The 22,728-nt window shown below is 43.9% G+C and overlaps 1 protein-coding gene and 1 pseudogene across 1 annotated transcript in view; one reads left to right on the top strand and one right to left on the bottom strand.

Moving 5' to 3' along the window:
* Positions 1 to 15,324, bottom strand: part of LOC135385532 (PHD finger protein 14-like) — a 45,380-nt gene extending 30,056 nt beyond the window's left edge. The window contains exons 1-11 of the mRNA XM_064614894.1: positions 15,014 to 15,324; positions 14,697 to 14,819; positions 14,311 to 14,534; positions 13,714 to 13,781; positions 7,641 to 7,696; positions 6,050 to 6,153; positions 5,849 to 5,904; positions 4,532 to 4,643; positions 4,193 to 4,287; positions 3,022 to 3,064; positions 2,122 to 2,259 (exon numbers count right to left, since the gene is read on the bottom strand). Of these exons, the coding sequence (XP_064470964.1) occupies positions 2,122 to 2,259; positions 3,022 to 3,064; positions 4,193 to 4,287; positions 4,532 to 4,643; positions 5,849 to 5,904; positions 6,050 to 6,153; positions 7,641 to 7,696; positions 13,714 to 13,781; positions 14,311 to 14,534; positions 14,697 to 14,819; positions 15,014 to 15,068 (1,074 nt within the window). The 5' untranslated portion in view covers positions 15,069 to 15,324. The remainder of the gene's footprint in view (positions 1 to 2,121; positions 2,260 to 3,021; positions 3,065 to 4,192; positions 4,288 to 4,531; positions 4,644 to 5,848; positions 5,905 to 6,049; positions 6,154 to 7,640; positions 7,697 to 13,713; positions 13,782 to 14,310; positions 14,535 to 14,696; positions 14,820 to 15,013) is intronic.
* A 4,806-nt stretch (positions 15,325 to 20,130) lies between these two features.
* LOC135383689 (uncharacterized) lies at positions 20,131 to 22,015 on the top strand (annotated as a pseudogene).
* Positions 22,016 to 22,728: the final 713 nt, after the last annotated feature.

Genomic DNA, 22,728 nt, shown 5'->3' with positions numbered 1-22,728 from the left:
ATGTTGCCAGATTGGCATACTGTCCTATTCTATATGCTTCTTGATGTATTTTTCATAAAAGAGAAGATACATATAAAGCATATAAACTGAGACCAAATGTGAATATGCCTTTTGCTAGGTGCTCTGCATAGGAGTCTTTGCATGGACCCAGAAAGCAATTAGCAGGATCAAGATGTGATCGAGGGGGAGCTCAAGTGTCTTAATTCTCTCACAATTATGTTAACATGTACAGGTCACCCAACTGCAGGCATGCAAAGCATACGAATGTATGGTGACACCTGCTCAATGAAATGACATCTTTTCACACCATGTGACCGATTTTCAGGAAATAAGCACTGCCACAAGTAATATTCTTTGCTGCTCATAAGAAGTGCACAGTTTCTGAGGCTGGCTTGCTGCGTATAGCACCGTGTGCAAATATGCTGGTAAAACAAGTACCAAGAAATGTTTGTCACGTTCACCCTTGTAATGGTCTCATATAATTAGTACGAAGGAAGTGGTCCTTGCTAGAAGCGGTAGAAAGAATAGCCCTGGTTGGTCTACAGTGAAGGTTGGTGTCACTTTTGAGGTAAAAAGGACAAAGCACAATGAGCTACATTCTGAAGTGAATTGTAGCAAAAGTGCCTTGGTGTAGCTGATGATGGTGTGACCTTAAAGGGACTATGAAACGATTTTTTTCTTCGTTTCGTTCGAAAGAAGACATTTTTCTGAGTCTAGAACCGAAATTTTACTTTCGTCGCGCGAGCGGATTTCTCGGGAGCGAATTTAAACGGAGCGGCGAAGGGAGGACAGCTAGCGCCGTGCCGTGGGGAGCTGCCGAGCGGAGACACAACGGGCAACTTGACGCGACCACGGTCGGCTCAGCAACACGTCATCGTGACGTGTTGCCGAGCCGAGGAATCCCGCCAGGAGCATGCGCCGTAGGATCCCGCGTATGCGTTCATCGGGAGTGGAAATCTCCATGACAGCAGCTTTCGCGTTCGGCAGTGGCGGCAGCCACAGCGCGAGCTCGCGGCATTACTTGCCATTGTGCAACACCGGTGACGTAACGGGGAACCGAAGTGCGGTCCGTACAGTTACACCATCGGCAGGGAAATATGCGCGGGAGAGGAGGAACGCGGAAGAGACATTTCCAGCGCGCGCTCCTCGCAGAGTGGAGCGATTTCGTCCGGAAAAATTTGTGGCATATTAGTTTCTCTGCGGGAAGAATAGTTTCCATCGAAAAAAAGTATGGGGGTTCGGGAAATTTCATAGTCCCTTTAAAGGAGCTCAGAAAGCCATCTAAAAATTTTCAGTTCTGAACGTGTTGCGAAAGCAGGTAACTTAACTTGACGATTAACACAAAAATTTTCTCTGTATGCAATAGTTCACACAGAAAAAATGCACTTGAACATCGCTGCGCGCGCTCTTGCTCGACTCGCTCCTCAGGGTCAAACGAGGAGGAGAAGGAAAAAACGTCAGCGGTGATGTCATTAGAAGCGAAAACGGCGAAACACCTCTTCCACCGCTGCAGCGTACAGCGTGGTTCCGAGTAAAAAATAGCAGACGACGTTTCTCTAAACCAACCAGCGGGCTCACCCCCTCCGGACATCAAAATGACGCGGGCGGCTCGGCGGCTCCTTCCGGGCATTGCCACTGTTGCGCACAGTCGCGACTTTCAAAATCGAATTCTGCAATATTTGTGCATCCGTTGATCGAATTAATTCGCATAGTGCACTTCAATAGGCAGGATAACCACCTGGTTTATAAAAATGGTTTGTGATTGAAGTGCTTTCTGAGCTCCTTAAGCAGAGGCTTCTACCACACAAAAAGGCAGAGCCAATGGTAAAACTAGGAAATTCACTCTCAGCGCATTGACATACAAAACAAGATGGGGCAACAGCTGACAGGCTTCAAGACCCATGCTTAACAATAAAGAAGTGAGATTTTCACTATATCTACCTTACTTAAAAGAAAATGTAGTCCAGCATTAGCTGAATTCCCTGCAGTAGAGCTGCAGGTCTCCTCGAACCCACACCAAACGAAACCAACCAACTCGAACCAACCACCACTCACATAATTAAACAAATGAGCAATTTCTGCTTCTCCCTTTAGTGCAAGTCTGCCGACATGCAACTTTACCTGTTCTTTTGGATCTTCCTTAACTTCATACATCCTTTCCTTCTTCCGTGACTGCAGGGCTAACCAATTTCGCCGTTTACTTCGCACAATCATTTTATCAGCATGAACCTTGCAATATGCAAAGAATGGATCTGCAATCTGACAAGACACAAATAAACTCAATTTCTTTGACACTGCATTCATTGGCGTGAAAAAATGAAATGCAGTGGAATCAAGGATCCAAAACAGGCAAGGGAAGGGTAAAACACTGCAAATGCAAAAATTATATGCACAGCTTAATGGTAAAGGACCAGAGTCAGTGCCTACCAAAAAGTAAGTGTAACCTCTGGGGGGTGCAGTCTTGTTACATACATGTTTATTTCGCAGACTTTGAACAAGTTAGTAACCACAGTGCAATTCCGTTAACTCCAACATCCGGATAATTCGAACTGACGCTCAGGTCATGTCAAAGTCATGTATTTGATGGGAGAAAAAGCCAGTCATTTCGAATGCATGAACGTGCACAACGGTTTATTCAAAAAAGATTGTCGCACCTGGTCATGCGTTGCTGGAATGTCAGATATAAGTTTACTTATTGTGTACATCTAAGACTGTTACTTATATGGGTGATGCTTCATTGATTGAATCTGTGCTTTTTGGTGCTTGTACCAGAGGAAAAAGGAGCAAGGAACGAATCACTGTAATGGCTGCGCAAACGCAACTGGCACAGTTTAAATTTACCGTAACAAACCAACAACTAAATACTTGCAAGAGACAATTAGAGACATACAGTTTATGTTTTCAAACTTAAACAATGGAAACGTACAAATAATTTGTTTCAGATTCAGGAATATCATTTATGAGCTCGAAAGTTCATAAAATGCATTCGAAGCAGAGATAACATGCACATGAATGACAAACCTCTTCCATTGAAGCTTCAGAAAGCAGTCCTTCACGCTGTGCACTGAAGTTTGGAGAAGAAAGGAGAAGAATAAGTAAAAAGTTGACAACAAAGTGTGGTGCGTTTTACTGTACACGATTAATATGTTGAATGAGCAATGTACAAGGCTAACAACACAAGTTAGGAACACACAAATACTTAAAGGCCCCAGTGCCCATGGATAAATTCTATAAACAACGTGTTTGAGAAAATACAGGGGCCATACCAATACAGTGCAATCATTATCAGACAGAACCAGGTACTATGTCTGGCACCATCAGTAACTGGCATTCTTGTGAATTTAGTACATTTGTATTATAATCTGTAGTTCCAGTTAACACAGTCACCAGCAGATTCTGCTTTACTTCTAGGATCTAAGCCAAATTATCGAGCAGTCAAAATCTTAGTCAAAGGTAAAAACACACAATTCTTAACTCATAATTTTGTGGAATACTTATTAGATTCCAAGAAGATACAATCTAGATATAATATAGCACAATTCAGGCTTGTATGAAATGACATTCTCTTTGCTAGGGTAAACAATGCAGAATTTACTTTTTGCACAGGTAGCTGACAGAAACAGGAAAATATTGAACTTCTTTTTGCAGATAAAAAGATGTGCAAGTGTCAGCATAGATATCTGAGGTTGTCGTCACCATAATAGGAAGAAGCATCAAGGGCAATAAAGGCTTCAAATATGAAGAGGAAATCCCTGACGCTAGTTTCAGTGCAGTTAATTTTCACTGGACAGCAGGACCGACTCTGAGGATGCCATGCGGGATACGGTGCTGTCGTGGAACTGGGAACTGATGAAAGCGGTACTTGCGTCAGTGTACAGTGATGAAATGTCCCTTGGTGAAGTACAGGAGGTCGTGATCGCACGGAAATGGAGGAGTGTTCATAAACAAAACGTTGACAAGTTTTTCTGGCCGATGAACTGAATAAACTACATAGTATATATTTTACTCAAATTTGTTTTTCCAAACTGCTCGATTAATCAGACTTTTGCGTGAGCCCTGACGAGTCCAAAAAATCGGTCAGTGACTGTATTGTTATTAGTTTCCTGTAGCTCACAGCATGATATTTACCATAAGCGGTCTGTGGATTGAACTTTAACCTACAGGTATAGGTGGATACAAAAACACTGCTCACCAAGTAACGTGAAAATAGGTTTTGCACATGCCTGCATCGCAGCAGATGCACACACCTGTCCGACTCAGACGGTCATCTTCACAAAGGGAGCAGGGCTGTGGCAAATGTGGAGAGGAGTTTACTGTGCAATATCGTCACAAGAGCTGGGCATTACTTGAAAACCAATGATAAAACTGATCCAGAGATCATTAACAATGAATCCCATCTCAATCTAGTCATGTTACATCAAAACATAATCATCTCACTGGTCAATGCCTTTGCCATGCAATATATTCAGACAGCAATTTCTGCACAACTATTCCGAGTGTACTTCCTTTGCTCATAAAAATAGAAACAAACCTTTGCACCCCAGCGAGAGTACGGCATCTCAAATAAGGTAACGGGAGTGAGTTTTTCCACATTGCCAAATGCAACACCAGGAATGTACAGAGCACACACCAGATGCACCCACCTGGAGAAAAAAAAGAAGAAGATATCAGACAGCTCAGATATAAAGGAAACAAGGCACCAAAACCAAACACAACACACGTGATGTTGTTCAACATCCAGACCCCAATTGTCTCAGCTTATTGTAATTCTTCCCATATTACGTCCATATGGAAGTTGAAACCAACAGATCTTTTTTGACGTGTAACCCTAGCATGAATTTTAAAATTTCCAGCTATCCTATAATGATATAATGAAGTTACGGACAAAAGCACTCTGGGTTGCAAAAATATCTTTATCTATATGTGGGGTTGCCATCTTTTCCATCGGCCAACACCGAACATCTGGAGGGAGGGGGGGGGGCTTTGTATACATACCCTTTGAATCAATAAGATGTATGATAAGATTTTAACCAAAAGTTGCTTTAGTTATCTCAGACTAAAATAACTGGGCGCCAGGCAGTAAACCAGTAACAGTCGATGAAAGCCCGGTCACACTGGTCAAACAAGACAAGCAAGAAGGCCCCCGATTGGTCGGCTGGAATGCATAACGTTGCATCTTTATTAGTCCTGCCAACTTCATTTGCATTGTGCCCAGTGTTGTGTGAACTATCTCAAACTATGAGTTCCATGGGAAGCTGTTACTGCCACACCGCCCTTCATTTTTTGCCCCATCTTGGATTGGACAAAGTGGATTGTGAAAGACCGTATCAAATTCTTCAGTCTTGAAAGCTTAGCACTGGGCACAAAGGGTTTTAATAATTGGTTCTCGACAGTACGTTCATGTAGAACAACGTAGCTTTGATTGCTCATTTTAGCTATCGCTCAATCTTTGGTGACGATGATGCAAACAAAAAAACCTTGAAGACGTAAGGTTTTTACTGTAACTTGGCCAATTCCCGAACATTTTATGTCCGGGTTATACCTCCACCCAGACACCAAACAGAAGCCTCGAATTTCTGAACTGTTCGGGTGAAATCCGGACAGTTGGCAACCTATCCATGTGTAAACAGTGCATTTTGGTGAGGAGTGAACTATGTTTTTGGTGACTGTAACTCACAAAAATATTATGTCTGGTTGTCGAGTAACACCTTTCATACTGCATGCATGGTAAACTTCCAATAACAATATGATCTAACTCCACAGTCACAATAGTCTTACTACAAACCCTTTACATTTAATTTATTACATTTTTTCCACTAACACAGATAGGACACAGATAAACACTTACTTGCCAACCTCAGTTTCTTTAAATATACCACCAGTGTTGGGACAAAGTTCACAAACCTTAAAAAAAGAGAACTGCTTACACATAACATCAACAGAAATCTCAGCTACTAATGTTATCAGCTTAAAAATAATACTGGTTCTAATGTACAAAAGTAAGATTGGCTTTCCAGTACTATACAAGGATACGAGAGGCAAATCTTACAGGATCCTTCTGCCCTGCCTTGCAAGGGTCACAGAACCATGGCTCTGTGGAGCTAGATGACACTGAACTCAGAACTGTGTCAGTGTCACTAATGCCATAGCAACCTGAATGGAAAGAAGTAAACTTCGTGACTTCCTCAATGAGCAACTATGAATGCTGGTTCCATATGGAAAGAAAATATAAATTTTTTAATTCTCAGGACCGAAGAAGTATACAGCCTATGGTCTGTAGGTCCTGTAGTACATATGTCATGTTCTGAGTGACTTTTGGTTTCAAAACCATACTGTCATTTTATTCCTTCTGGACCACTGACCACAGTATCAAGAAACCCGAGCATAATAAAGGCGTAGATTGACTCTTATTCGGTGGAATACATGACAAGAGCAGATGCCGGATGTTGAGAGTATTCAGGAATTTCCTCTCTGTCGCTCCCTAATAACGAGTGAAGGCACGACCTTGAGAAAAGGAATGCCCCAACCATGAGGGCGTCTCACAGAGCTACGGGGCATCTGGACGGTGCCTTTCCTCCTCTTAGCACCGTGCTATCGCTCCTCCGATTAGGGAGTGGCGTGACGCAGCGGAAGCGGTGCTGATCTTTAAAATTCGTTTATTTAATATCTAAGCACTTTATAGATGAAAAATTAGCCAGGTAGATTGTCGGCCTATGCAAAACATAGTGGTGTCGGTTTCATAGATGGATTCCCGAATGTGACTGTCCCTTTAAGCCACTTTAAGTGTTCCGAATAAAGTCTTTCGAAACATAGCGAATTTTTGTCACTGACTAACACTTCGGACTGATTCCGTGGCCCATAGAAGTCTGAAAAGTAGTCGACACCTGTACTGAAAGGACGACATTTTCTGTAACATAAATGCAGGGTGCTTAATTCTTGCCAAAACAGAGGTATTCAATGGAGCTGTGTGAAAAGATCTGTTTGCATTTTGATACAGTTTCCCAAAATAGCCAAGATTATAGAATCAAGAGCAAAAGTGGCAGACACTTTTTTGGTGCCTAGAGGGGTTAAGACAGGCCATCCCACATGATAAACGTAAAAGACAGTTCTTTGCATCAATGTGAACCTGCATTGAAGGTTTAACAGCAGAAATAGTAATAGAAGCGGAGGAAATGGGCAAATACCAAACTCATGTAGCTCTGACATCACAGCTCATGCCGCTGCCAGTGAGGCAGCGCACGAGAAGTCACACGCCTACGGCAACCAATAGGAATGGACGCAACTCTGAGCTCTCCGACGTTGGTGCTTAGCTCAGGAGTGTGTTCGAGGGCTTGTATCCCGCTAAGGAAGGCACGTAGAAGTATAATTTTTTTTTGGTTCGGTATTCTGGAGTGTAGTACAACACGTCCGTGATGTAACGAACCGCATCTATGAAAGTGTCCCAACCCCTTTAATATAACTGGCAATCTTATGTCGATTTTCTTGACATATACGAAATTGATACAAAATTTATCCCCATACTGAAGACCATGAAAGTCTATGTATAGCTTTATATTTGCTAGAGCACACTGTATTTTAGCGCATTTTGGTGTATTCTTTCCAAATTCCTAGTGATGGTTTATTAACATTATTCACTTCACCTTCATGAACAGAGACACCACAACAGTCGCACTCGACGATTTCGTCATCTTCAATGCTGAAAAGAAAGAAAAAAAGGGGTGGAGGTGGTTACTGTAGCTCACAACAAATAAAACAGAGAAAACAACAGAATACAGTAGTCTCATTAATTCAATCTCCAGGGGAGCACAGATTTTTGTTTCAATTATCAAGCTACAAAAAGTTTGAACTATACCAGATATACTTATCTAAATATATGTTTCAAGACAAAATTATGAGCTGTTATATGGGTAGCTGCACATACAAAGCACACAGTTAACCTTTCCTGTACATGAACCCGATTACAAGTAGGGACGTGCCTAAAACATCGCAAAATGGCGTGTTACACAATTTATCATTTCAACAGCCTATGGATGGATCGGTTTTCAAAAGAAACTTATCTATGGATTTCTGCTTAGTCAATACGTCTGTCCGCAAAACAAAATTTTCAATGCAAGATAAAGCAAGCAGCTCCTCATGGTAGTCTTCTTCAGAGCCGTATATATAGAGGGTTTGTCCATTAGGAGGAGCCTAACTTGAAGCACGTCATGCAATGTCACGGCTGAACATCCTCCCTTGCACCGCTCTATTGTTGTCGTGTCGTCTGTCGGTTGACGACGCCATGCTGATGCAGAGCACCGTTTATGGGTGCAAGGGTAAGGACACGTGTGTATTTCATCCTTCGAGAGCCCTTTGTCCTTGAATTCTTTCAGTGTGGCAACAAAGCCCCAGTATCACAGGCAGCTGTGGGTCACATGTCGGCGATTCTGGTAATTACAGTGAGTTCGACAAAGTGCATGTCGACCAGCAAGCAGACTGAATCACAATGGCGTCCACCTGCTGGCTGATAAATGGATATCGTTTGGGTTCAGACTTTTTGGGCGGTGCAACAAGGACTCCGACGTCAAAACTGGCTCCGCCCACAAAGCGGCAAAAGATCAAAAGATGTCCCAACTCTCTCTATATACGGCTCTGGTCTTCTTTAGTAGACAGATACACCTTGAGGTGAATGTGTTTAAAGGCATAACCTCAAGAGATGGTCTCACCAGTACAGAAACCAGTTTCCTTCCAATAGCAACAGTTCACAAGGGAATGAAAAGAATGAATTAGGTGAAAGCACCATTTGTAATAAGAGGCTTCTCATTGTGTTGAAAGCATAACCCATCAAACAGAATCTTGAAATTTGTTTGAACTAACCAAAAGTCAAAATGTCAGAGTTGGAACTAACGAGAGTCTACTGTATACAGTCAAAACTCGTTAATATGACCACGGCCGTTCCTACAGATTCTGGTCATGAAGCGAACTGTCATATTAAGGAATGCCACATATTAAAAGTTGTACCGTGACCTTTACGTAAGCTTCGAAAAGCAGAAAATTACGTAAGCTAAACCGTGGACACTGTAGATCGTACTATGTCCAGGGATAACTCTCCCAGGGCAGGGTACTCTGCTCAGTTGGCGAGATCCTGGTGGGTACAAGGTCGCTCTTTGAATCTGACGCATATCTGCTTCTTCCTTCCGGAAGTCAGCTCTGCTTGTATGCACTTCTTCTCAGACATGGTCGATGAATGCCGTACGACTGCAGCAGGTCACTATGATCATAGGACCGAGGACACTGCTCAGATAGGGGCATCATGTGTCACCCTGAAAGCGGGCCTGCGTTTCCACTGTTATAGGTCAGGAGAACTGCCGGTTCAGTCACCAACGGTCATGGCAACAAGGGTAAAGCGCACATCTTCGCCTCAAGTTGTGGGGATATTATCTGTCAGTGTCATATAAACAAGATGTCACATTAATGAACAAAGGCTACATGTGGAGGCCATTGGAAGGCAATGGTTCCCAACAAAAAAAAAAAGGTCATAAAGCGGCAGGGACTGAAACTGAGACGAATATCGGTTTGGTTACGGTTCAGTGTCAGAACTCTGAAAGCAGTTGCGATCACCGGTAACCAAACAGTGGAGCCGGTACTTTTTCGGTTTTCTCTAGGATGTACCTGCAGGTTGCAAATCAATGTAAAAAATGTCAGAATGTAAAATTGTGTACATGCACAGTTCACTGGGAGTAGAGGTGAGCATGGGTGCACTTATACTTCAGCAGAATTGTATGTTAGGCTAGTTGGTTGACATAAAGCATGTTGATTTCTGGAAGAGCTACAGAAAGGCAAACACAACACACGACTGTACTTACAATTGCAGTTACCCACAGGTACCCACTCAGCTTTGTGATTTGTGGGTCTAATGTGGATTCAGTGTCACATCGATGAGTGGGTAAAACGCGGGTGTACCTGCACTCTTGCTAAGTTACTCATTACTAATTAATCTTCATATTCTTCTCAGTGGCCATCATGAAAAATAGTTCAAAGAGTTCCTCTGCCAGCTTGCCTGCATTTATGCTATTTTATCAGTTCCACAAGAACACTCTTAAAAATGAGTTTCACCACATAGCACGCTCCTAGCCAACCATCATCCCGAATAACAGCGTTCTTGCCCCTGATTTGTTTGAAAACGGGAGACGGAGCATATTTTGTACCCATTTTTACCTCGGCTATACCGCCGTGGGCTTGCGGCACGACGGTTGGGAAATGGTCAGTGCGTATACATTAACCTTTTTGGAGAACGTACAACTTCCATTCTCACTGTGAGGCTCTCCAACAAAATTACCAGGAGCAATATCGCCTCTGGGCTGTGGCGATGAAACACATAAATTGTTATCTCGAAATGAAGTCGCCATTTGGTCGGTGCATCTGACGGTGATGCAGTATCCAGCGGCGTTTCACCCTCACGAAAGTGGCAACTGTAAAACATTATTCATTTTGCAGGTCCTCATTCAGTTTCACCGAAACTAGAATAAAAGAAATATAATATATTCGTTCATGTTGTGCGCACCTCGTGCAAGGGCCGAACGCACGTAACTAGGGTTGCCACCTTTCGTAGTGAAGAATACTGGCTTAGGGAGAGGAGGTGGAATAGAGGGAAAGGAGGAAAGGCTCGTGGGAAAGGGAAAGCGGGTGAGGGGTGGATGAGCACACGCATAGAGAGAGTGCGCGTGCTCGCTCAAGATAATACGAGGAAACATATGTTCCTGTGTGGTGCTGTATCATTGATGCTAGAAATAACAATGATAATAGTAATAACAATGAATAATAAGTATAATACCGGCCTGGTAGCAACCCTACGCGTAACAAACGCTATTCGCTGCAAGTCCCTCGGTGTTATTGGAAGCATAGAAATCATGAGAAATGAAACATCTCGTCCCTAGCAAAGAGTTCTTTTAGGTGTTTGCACAGTTAGTGATGCAACAGTTCCAGTGTTGCAAAAAAAGATGCTCGCACTTCACATGTAAGCAAAGGCTGGCTACCCGGTTATCATGCGAGGTACTTTCTCTGGAGGCTCTATTGCCGCGCCAGAAGTTTGTCACACAGTCCCTATGGGTGCAGGTGCCCACCGGCAGTGCGGGCATAGTGCAGCACATGCCGTGAGTGCAAGTGGTACATCTGTAGGTGCATGTGTGAATTTACTTACACATGTTCATCTCCAACCAGTAGTGATGCCAACAAACTATGAGGAACTGCTTACAGTCCCCATCAAACAATTTGGGCTTTAAAGTACGGGGCAATTTTATATGGCTGAATGGCACCAATCACAGAGAACTACATACATATATTGCGAGGAATCTAATAAATCAACCATAACCGCTGTCGGAAACCGTAAAATCCAGCTACATCCGGCTACCTGAGGAGGGTCAAGCAAAACAAGAACCTCAGATCAGACACTGACGATATTTCAAACAGACATTGCTTTTCTACTACAGGACGACTTGCAGAAGAACAGTCGCTGTTCGAAATACCAGCAGTTTCCGACCTCAGGGTTGTCCTTTATCACAGTATGGAAGTTACTTGGAACATGTATTCTTTTACACTGTGATCCGCACATACTACATTCAGTAACCGTCATGCAAAATATTTCGTTTGGGAAGCGCAAATTTCCCGAGAAAATTAGTTTACAAGAATGTGCGCAGCAGCGGCGAATTTGCCCATGCCTCTCCTGTCGTGTGGGGGAGACTCTTTTCGGCTGTAGTTCGAGTCACACAGGCTCCGCCTCATGGCGTGCGTCATATGTACCGTGAGGAGGGAAAGAGAGAGCAAGGGACGGAGTGGGAATGGCGGGAAGACCAAAGACGAAGACAGGGAGGTCAGACTGGTATGTGCAAGGCGGCAGAATTGTTTGCAAGTAGGGGAAATTATGCGAGTTTTTTGGGAGTTCTAACTTCAAAAAAGGTATTATGATGTGGTATATGTACGCAGCCCGTCAGACTGAGAACAGGATAAACATTCCGTTAAATGTTCCATTGAAACAGTCAGCACTTCCAACGAGTCACCAAATATTATTTACGCCGTTGCCTGTGTACCGCTGTCCGACGCGTGTTACCCATTACAGCTTCTTGAATTCAGCATTATGTATTTGATACACGGTGATTTTCAAATTTATTTTACTTCACAAAATAGATTATCATAGCTATGTGGGACTTTTCCACGAACTTTGTGTTTCTTGTCATATCAACCTCTGTGAAGTAGGGTTGGGTCCTTTGGCTACCAGGGGTAAACATCCCATGTCATGCGTAACTTCTCTATCATTTATTGTTGTTGTTGTACATGCTTCCGAATTTCGAGATATACAGAGAAACTCTTTCATTAAATGGAATACATTAATCATATGTATATTGCTCTCAGTCTATTCTTTTGCTATTTTCTTTTATTTTATGTTTCCAGCAATTTGAGCACACATTTGAATCACACATCACAGGCACAACTGCCTGCTCACACCTGTCGCACTTAGTCTCAATTGTATTGTGCTGCAGAAGACGAAAGTTCAGGGAGTTCAGAACAGTTCCTTTGCGATTCGTAGTTGTTGATCACAAACTTTATCCGAAGTTCAGCAGAAGGCACTTGTGTTTCCGTTCGGCAAGCACTAATCTCCATCTTGCGTTTCCTCCCCGCTTTTTCTTTCGTCTAATAAATATATCCCCCCCCATCTTGCCTGCGAAGAAAGGACTAGTGAACGAGTTACTCTTCGTGTTGCAATCCTGAATGATATGCTTGGTTTAACAAACAAACAAAAGCTTTCCTTGCCGTACGAATTATTTTGAGTGCCAGATACGCAGCACTGTCGCCGATCGGCTTCCCTATTTTGGCCCGGGCAGTGCCAGTGCCGTGTATTACGGCTTTGGCCCGGGGAAGCGGGAGGGAGTATATTTATTTGATCAATGAAAAAAAAAAAAAAAACGGGGGGAGGGAAGGTGGGGAAGCAGTGACACTTCCCAGTTTCGCTCGAGATGAAGAACCACCTGAATGCACTCAGTGTAGCGAACCACTGTCGGTTTTACACAAACTCATCTCATCTCCATCCAGCAAGGCTATGCAGTACTACGCTTTACCTTATAAAACTACGAGCACACATCCACATGTGGACATTCCCCATCTCTCCGCAGCAAGAAGAATCGCCAGCGGCCTGCGTGCGGGCACAAGCGACTTTCTCACGTGACATATGACGTTCGCCGAGAGACGGAGCCCGTGTGACTCGAACTACAGCCGAAAAGAGTCTCCCGTCGTGTGGTGACATCAAGTCCATCAGCACTTTTCATTGGCTGCCAAGAATTGTCTGCTAGCGAAAGCAACCAGTCGAGAAGCAGCGCGAAATGCAACTGCCGAAACAGAGACAAAAAAAAAAAAAAGGTTCGATCGTCACTATTGGGTCACTGACTTGACGATCTGACTTTCAGCCGAGGAAAGAAGCATTTTTGACCCGCAAGATTGAAAGCTCTTCTGCACACCAGGATAGCGTGCTGCAGTCATACTTTTTGTATGAATGTATATCCCAGGGCTACTAGATCTAATTTCTACTTCTCATGACATATTGCCCCCTCCCCGAGTTCTTGCATGCTCTTTTAATCACAGGCATGAACGTCTAAGACTCATGTATGCGTGTGCTTCCACTGTATCCCTGTTCTGTAACAGTTTACGCTAATTTCAAACACAAGCCTCAAGCAAGTGTTACAGTACCTTATGTCTCCCAGACAGACGCTGCAAATGGAAACCTTGAATTTGAAAGAGGACTCTCCACTTGATATCTAAAGAGCAGAAGCACTTACATCAGAACGTACAGCTTTTTTTAGAACTGGAACACAACAAACATTGCATTTGTTAATATCAACCAATCCACTGTATGGACAGCCCTCTTTCTATGCATGCTAGACAGATAGTGTAAATGCACAAGTGGAGCATGTGTCATCTGCTGCCCACTGGCAAATTGTCCAACTTGAACTCAAATATATCCTTACATTCAAATGTATCACCATGGATAGCTAACGTCGCATGCTGGGAAATTAGTGCTGAAGGCAGTTCATGCACAGTAGCACATTTGTGAAATGTTCAGTTGCTACTGAGTCTTAAAAAAAGAGGAACATGCAAGGGAGCTGGTGTGTACTTCATGTTGACAACATGTCCCGAGCTTGGGTCCCGAGGGGGAAGACAGAACACAAAACACACGGTGCAGTTGTGCTTTTCGTTTTGTGTTGTCTTTTCCCCCCAGGTTCAGGGATATGTTGCCAATGTAATGCAGCTATTGTAGTGCAATTGATATCACATGCACTTACTGACCCTTTGTCTTGCCTGGCTTTGCCTTTGCATTGCTCGCTCTATTAGGTCCCCAACGATAATTTTCGGAACCTTTTTCGTTTCCAACGGTGCTGCCTTTGTTTCTTCAACACCATCCTGGATACTCTGCTGGATATTTGCATCTTCAGATTCCTCTTCAGATGTACCATCAACATCATCATCATCGTTGTTCTCAGATGAATCTCCTTGGTCATCTGATTCCAGGTCTTATTTGAAGAGAAAGAGATAATGCTATTATCAATAGGCAGCTACAACTGATGTATTCCTTATTGTGAGGTTTTAATTTGTTGTTGCGTCAAAGACGCGCCAGCATGCCTGCCGCGTTTGAGAATGACTACAATGCCAACTATATACCGATATCTCTGTACCTTTTTCGTGGTCATCGATGTGAAAGTCGCTGTCGTCAGAGCTGTCACCCAAATCGGCGAAGTCGAGAAGTTGTAGGTGATTTTCAACAGGCTTTACTCTTCTTTTGCTTGGGTCTCGTTCCACTGTTTTATAGGAAAATTAAAACACAAATGAAAATGTAAGACATAAAACGCCGTTGCAAGAGCTGCATGAAACTGTCTCAAGGCATCGCGATATCAAGGTTCACCGTGAACTGACAACAGCTAACTTGCAGGAGCGAGGTGCACTGTTGCTGCATTGCAGACAACTGAAGCAGATATAATTCAATGTCGCTCACCCATCGTACGATAAAGAAATCCCACATTTTCTACAAATCCGTCCTTTTCCGCCATTCTGAACAAAACATTGATGCACCAATGGCAAAAGCAAAACAATCGTAAAACGATGCTGATGATGCTGATTCTGGTGGCTTCCCCTTTGTATCGGGTGCACAACGCAGCTGTTATGCCGTACTGCGCCGTTCTAACCCAACTTAATTTCGTTACAGAATTGCCGAGGCAGTATTCCGTCCGTTTATTTTCCACCCAGTACTATTCAAGCCTCCGATCAAAAACGGAAAACACGACCGAAAACAATAATGGCGATGACGATGACAATCCCTTTCCCTCAAAGCTTTTGTGTTCACTGTAGTTGATAAGTTTTGGAGTTTTGGCTTTACGTCGCGAGCATAGAAATCATAAGGAGAGCTTTCTTTGGTCTATGGTCGCGAGAGGCCGTGATTGTGGGACATTATGACGTGCAATATGAGTAGGGTTCCGGGTTTTCGGATTTATCCGAAAAACATACTCCGGTAAAATCTTAAGCAATTCGGATTAATCCGAAATACTCCGCTTGGCAGATTCTTCCCTGATAACCAGGTACATTGAAAGATGAAAGTCACTGAAAAGGTTAGCCAGCTTGTAGGAGTCGAACCCACATCTTCTGGATTGCCGCCTCTGGATTCCAGCCTCAGAACATCAGTTCTCTCATGTTCAACCAGGTACATTAATTGTTCGAACAACAATGATCGGAATAAAATATGACGGGAGAAGTAGAAATTAAGATTCTGAGCCCTGTGATACATATTCGCACAAAAAGTTTGAGCGTGGCGCGCAATCCTGGCGCGCGACGGAGCTTTGAATCTCGCGGCAGAACAGCCCCTCTCTTGGCTGCCAGTCGCTGACGTCTTGTGGCCACGCCGTCTTTTTCTTTCTTTTTTGCGATTTGTCCGGCGTCGCGGCGCCGGCAAGCCGACCGAGCAGAAAGCGGCGTTGTTCATCGGACGTCGGTGAAAGGACAGGTGATGAACTGAACACTGTACAGGCGACACGTCTGCTCTTCTTGACAAAACATTTTATGGAGTTGGAGCCCAAGCTCCGTCAGCTTTGATTTCGAAACACGAGCGCCCCGGAGACTCGTAAGTGACGCTGCTAAGTTTGAACAAACATTCGGATTGAAATATAGTGCTTCTTCTTGGTTACAAATGCATAGTCATGAGGACGCGGTGCAGTGACCCGTGTTTTCATTTGAAGAGGTCGTCGACCGTCATGACTTCTCCGTGTTGTGGTCAACACTATGGGCTCTGAACCGCACGGACACTGCCATCTCCGAGGCGAAAGAGCGGACCGACGAATGCATAGCTGTGTAACACTACGCTTACCATATCTTACTGATACCAGGAGCGCAACGTCTCCACAAGCACAACAACATGGGTATCAAAATAAAGTCAGTAGAGTTCATCTGCTAGCGATCTGTGGGAAACCCCAAAACACGTGGCTAAATAAGCATTTTCTTTTTTGAATGGTCATACGCAGCATACAACAGTGGCACATAGAATAAATCTCCAACTGACAGGAATGTATTTAGCCGTATCATATATATGCTGCACGTACAGGCACAATACTGTTCACTAAGTAACGACACCTCTGCACAATCGGAAATGAAACCACAACCGCGTACGATCCACCTCAATCCGAGCCGTCACGGCAACACAGAGGCCTAGCCACACCTTTTACATTGCCCGCAGTCGTGTTTTATGCAAAACGTACGAGACAAATCATGTAAGAACGCAAGTCAATGTCAAACGCAAACAAATAGTAACAGCGTCTCAGTCGGTAAGCCGACACGATTCCGGAGCTAGCAGACGATTCTGTCGGGGAGCAAACGCTTCGGCAGCCAATGAAGTGCTCGGCCACCTGACGTCACCACACGCCAGACTCGGCTTGGGGGAGACTGTCGCCGCAGAGCGCATTCTTACAAACCAATTTTCTCAGGAAATTCGCGCTTTTCGAAGGAAATATTTTGCGCGACAGTTTATGAAGGTAGCATGTTCATATCAAGCGGTGAAAAATATATAACAACAACAACAACTTTATTTTCGACCTTGGAGAGTGGGGAGTTAAATATATATATATATATATGTTCCAAATGATTTCCATGCTCCTTTAAACTATATTGAAGTTTCTATCGGTTTACAAACACGAGATGCAAAGACAGAAACGAAGAGACAGCAGTGAAAGCTAGAGATGCTTTGTGTGCAATTTTCACAACACCCATCAACAGGGAGATTCCAATGCGGCTGGAGGAAAACAAAAACTGTCCAGATAATAATAATATCTTTATTACCGTGCCCAAGAACTGCCAAAGGTTTGGTATTGGCGCACGTAGACGGTACAGGTGAGGACTTACACATACACACACATACGTCATACAGAACAAAACATATTCAGGAACAACAATAACTTTATTTTAAGACGATAAATGGTTAGTTTCATCACCAGGGGCGATACTCCACCCCATTCCCAGTAAAACAAATGTCATAGAGATATCCTGGTGAAAAACTGAATTTGATATTTGGATATCCCAAGGATGTGAACGTTCCGTTTAGTTCGTGGGACCTCCAGGGGAACATACCTTCTTCCTCATTTTGCAGTCCTGGAGGCGTCCCAGGAATATCTGTGTTGGATATCTGGACGTGAATGGGGCGTTTACCGTTTCGTATCAAATTAGCTTGTATACTCAGCCATTATGCATTACTGTTCAGTTTTTGTTATCGGTCACAGTTGTCAATAAATAGCCCTCTCTCTTTTATTAAATTTTTTCATCTCTTAAATCTTTATTTGGTGAACGGTTTATGCGACCGCTGTATACAACACTTAAAAACACCATGTGACCTGTATATTCCATTGAGGATGGGAGGAGACAGCTTGGACACGTACACACACACATGTAATCATCGAGTAAGAGCACTACCTATGGAGGCCTATGGTAGCCTCTTTTGGCGTACTAGATGGAACGTATACTCAAATGACAGTCGTTGGTAATGGTAATTGTGCCATGATGTTACACATAAGGTTTGCCTGCCCAGGGTGGCGGCATGTTGCACGTGCCGCAGGGTAGGACTGCGGATAATTTGGACCACCTGGTGTTCTTTTGGTGTTCACCTGGTGTTCAACCACAGGTGGTGTGTACAGGTAGTTTGTACAGTACATTAAGTGTACAGTGGGGTGAACTACGCTTGTAAAGGTGAAAAGACGTCTTAGGGATTAATTCGTCCGTCTGTCAACAATGTCGGAGTATAACCACTGATACTTCTGGCGCGCTTTCATCAGAGACATTGTGTTTTTAATTCAGACTATCTTTCATGATGTGGTTACTCTGCAAATAAGGTTGTCAGACTAAAATGTTTATCTCCTTGCTTACGTCATTCCATTAAGCATCACGTGCCCCAGATATCTGCGCAAAATATCACGCGCTGGGTAAATTCTTTTTAGATCCCGCAGATGTCCCTGGGAGATACAGTGTCAGACGATTTTCATCGTCACATTGTGGACGTCCAGATAAAGTCTGGTGTACCTCTTGGACATATGTGACGTGTGCGACTTTTCTGGGACGTCCCTGTATTTGCTGGGTTGCTGGTGGTGATGTGGCGAATGAAATAATAAACCCCTTCACAATAAGAATCGAAGTCCTATTGTGTCCGAAAAGGTCAAAATAGCTGTGAGTGCATAGCGTTGGTGGGCTGGATTCAGCCAGGGACCAAGCAATTTTGATAGAGAGAAGGGGCGAGAGTCCAGCTGACTAAGAGACCCGGAGCGTGCGGTCCGGGACGGTTGGTAGTGCGGCGAGTCGAGCCATAAGGCTAAAGAGTGTAAAGACCCAGACTGCTGTGTAAATTGCTCGTCCGACCATCCATCTTACTCTAGATTATGTGCGAAATGGAAATATGAAAAAGAGGTCTTGCACGTCAAAAGTGACACAAAACATAAGCTATCCAGAAGCCAGGAGAAAGGCATCTCCAGTCCTTTTTATAAAGTCGTTTGCAACAGCACTAAAACAAACAAACAAACAAACAAACAAACAAACAAACAAACAAACAAACAAACAAACAAACAAACAAACAAACAAACAAACAAACAAACAAACAAACAAACAAACAAACAAACAAACAAACAAACAAACAAACAAACAAACAAACAAACAAACAAACAAACAAACAAACAAACAAACAAACAAACAAACAAACAAACAAAAACTAGTCACACAGTACAGACAGTCAGAGTCTATAGTAATCACAGAGTCAAGCGTAGGGTTGTCAATCGGAATATCCCGAATCCCTAAATCTCGGGATCCCGGCCAATGTTTGACGTCCCGAAGTCCCGGGATTCCTTCCGGAAAATCCCGGGATTTCATGAGGGCAAATATGACAGGAAAATCAAACATACGCGGGCCATCAGGCACAGACTCACTCCTTATCATATATCATTATTATAGCAAAAATAAATAAATAAATAAAATGTAACCATTTCGCCGTCACTATTTTACCAAAGTAATTACGCTGCGAATTTTCGAGTGTTTTCCTTCGGGAAAAGGTAGAATTGACAAAGCGCACATGAACTGCGCGCAGCACGCCGATATAGTCACTTCAGGTGAATGGATTTGGAAGTAGAGTCCTGCACGGAAAGGGGGACCTGCGGGGTAGCGGGTCCGGTGCCGTCGATGCATTTTACCAAAATACTATTAGAAAGTACACCGAGTTGCTCAATATTTTACGCGTCTGTACTGCAATCGCTCGAATTATGACGTAAAACGTCGCTGACAAGGGCGGAGCAAACGCCCACACCAATAGGGTGCAACAGCGCCCGTGTGTTCTCCTTTGGGTGCGTTTTTTTATTCTACCCGGGTAACCCCCGGTTTACGCACCACGTGATCCGAGTGAGATGTCACGTGACCTGTGGGTAGGTACTCCCGTTTAGAAATTTTCGCCCATTACGAGTTACGCTCGTCTCAGCGAACATGGCGGCAGAGGCAGACGACGTTTTTGAGGGCGACATGTTTGTAGAAGTTGCGGCACTTGTGCTGCTTGACGCATTTGACGAAGGGGAAGATGATGACGAAGGAAGAAAAAGGTATGCATCCAACGAAACAACAGTCGTGCTAAAGCCACCGAAATATGCAATCGAATGGCAAGGGTGAAGGTGACAATCCGCGCTATGCGCAGTATTTGCTGACTTGGTTTTGCTTTATGCACGTTACAGCCGAACGATTCCGAAGGTCGCCCACTATGCCGAAGAAACAGTGCAAGCCATGAGGGAAGACACCTTCAAGTCGCACTTTCGACTCCACAGGTCAACTGTAGAGAAGATGGCAACGCTGTTGGCCCCAGCATTAGAATCTGCAACTGTTCACCCCGGACGGCCCACGATTCCCGCCATGAAGCAGATTCTTGTTGTTATCTGGTCGCTGGCGAATTTGGAATCCTTTAGGCAAGTGTATCTGCACGCTACATGACCTGATAAGCGAAATACTGCTCAGTTGAGGAATTCTAATGTGATCCTGCTGTTCATACCATACATTTTTAGTAGTGCCCACTTCGAACAGCAACAGTTTGGTATCCTGTCTGTCTAGTGCGAATGCCTTGCCTTGTCTTACTCCAGCTGTTACATGACACTATCATTCACTTGCAGGAGTGTTGGGGACCGCTTCGGTGTTGCAAAGTCTACGGTCTTCCATTGCGTTCGGAGGGTTGGTTCGGCTCTCTTGGACATGGCACGTCTCTTCGTTGCCTGGCCTAGCAACTGTCACGATGCGTTACCCATCATACTTGGCTTCCAGGGTAGATCTCGGTTTCCTAAGGTGCTGGGAGCAATTGACGGGTCGCATATAGAAATTACTGCACCTAAGGAGAACGCTTCCTCGTACGCAACAGGAAGGGTTTTCACTCTGTGGTGCTACAGGCAGTTTGTGATCATGAGATGCGGTTCCTGCACTGTTCAGTTGGTGAGGCAGGCTCAGTGCATGATGCACGCGTGCTTCGCCGTTCTGAGGTGTATGGAATGCTCAACTCAGATCACTTCCCACTGGACAGTTATCTAGTGGGAGATGCTGCCTATCCCATTGGCCCACATCTCTTGACGCCATACAGAGACAATGGTCACTTGACAGTCAAGGAAATGGGGTACAATGTGCATCTTTCTAGGGCAAGGGTAACTATCGAGAGGGCATTCGGACTGCTGAAGGGTCGGTTCCGAAGGCTCTTTCGTGTGGAAACCCGACGACCAGACATAATTGTCACCATCATCATTGTGGCATGTATTTTTCATAATGCTTGCCTGATGTGGGGTGATACATTTGAGGAGCCACCAGTTGCTGACAGGCAGGATGAGACGAGTGTCCCAGAGGACGAAACCCCTGCCGACGTAAGGAGGATTGGCATCCAGAAACGCGAGGATATTGCAAATTACTTGTAATCGTGTGCTCCATGACAGTTTTTCATGCGTTTCAACTTGATTACTATGTAAAGGGTGTCTACCAGACTTCACTGATCCTTCCTGGCTTTTGCTGACAATTGGAACAAAACTCCCTGACCATCAAGCATGATGTAACGTTTTACAACCAACGCCGTTCACAAAGCTAAGCAATTTACTGAAAGCAAGCAAAGGATGGTTTTGCTGGCACTTTCTGCCTCAACTATACTTTGCCATTATTCAGTTGACCTTTTTTGGCGTCAGTGTTGTGCTCGTCTCCAGGAAACACTAATGCAAAAGGCGCATCAGACACCCGTAGACCCAGGATGCTGCAGTGAGTGAAAGCTTGTGATCTTCCCTGACTTTCCCGGCCATTTTCCTTTTAATTCTCGGTTGGTAGACATCCTGTAAATTCCGTGTACTACTTTTTTACCCCCAATGTACTTTCCAAGCTTTTCACTATTCACTAGCGTTTATTTACTGTACAGTCATGAGAACCATCCAGAACTGTATTCATTGCAAGCATGGCCATTATTTGCACATTGTTTTGTTATTTATTTCATGTACGTACATAGTGCAACGCGACTGCATGTTGCATTAAATAAATATGACAAAGAAAAGTGGAAATGTCATTTTTGCTTTGTTTTTCTCTTCTTCTTCTTCTTTTTTTTTCAAATGCACATCAGTCTTTGGTACATTACCCTGTGCTTCTTGTTTGCCAGAAGCCATTTGTCAGCAGGACAAATGCTTAACGCATTAACTTTTGGGCATGTTCATTTGCACTTTCTTCATTTCAAGGTACTCTCTGAACAGCTGATTGAAGGTCCGCAGCTGTTCAACCCTCTCATTTTCCAACCTTAACCGTTCTCCAGCATAGCGTACGTTGTTTTTTGATGTTCGACTCTTCTTGCGAGGTGGAGAGACTTCACTATGTGGGGTTTCTGATGTTTGTTCTTGGTCCTCAAGGAGGTGGAGTCCACTAGATGTTGAGGCCAAAAAGCGGGTGGCTGTATCTCGGGCTTCTTCCCAAGAATATCGTGCATAATACTCCAATACTCCCACTTTTGACTGTGTGAAAGTAAAAAGCAGGTGTTGGCATGAAATCAACCTGACTTTATGAAGGAACCTTGAAGAACCCAACAGACCTTCCATTCCCACTCTTGTTTTTGCTGTCTGCCACTGTCTTGTAGGTTTTCTTAAGATTTTCCCACTTGTCAGAGCACTGGGTGAAAGTCAGCGTGTATCCCTTTTCCGCAAGCAAGCCTGA

This window comes from Ornithodoros turicata, chromosome 2 (genome assembly GCF_037126465.1).
Source record: "Ornithodoros turicata isolate Travis chromosome 2, ASM3712646v1, whole genome shotgun sequence".
NCBI classification, from domain to species: domain Eukaryota; kingdom Metazoa; phylum Arthropoda; class Arachnida; order Ixodida; family Argasidae; genus Ornithodoros; species Ornithodoros turicata.
This window is presented reverse-complemented; position numbering and strand designations above follow the sequence as displayed.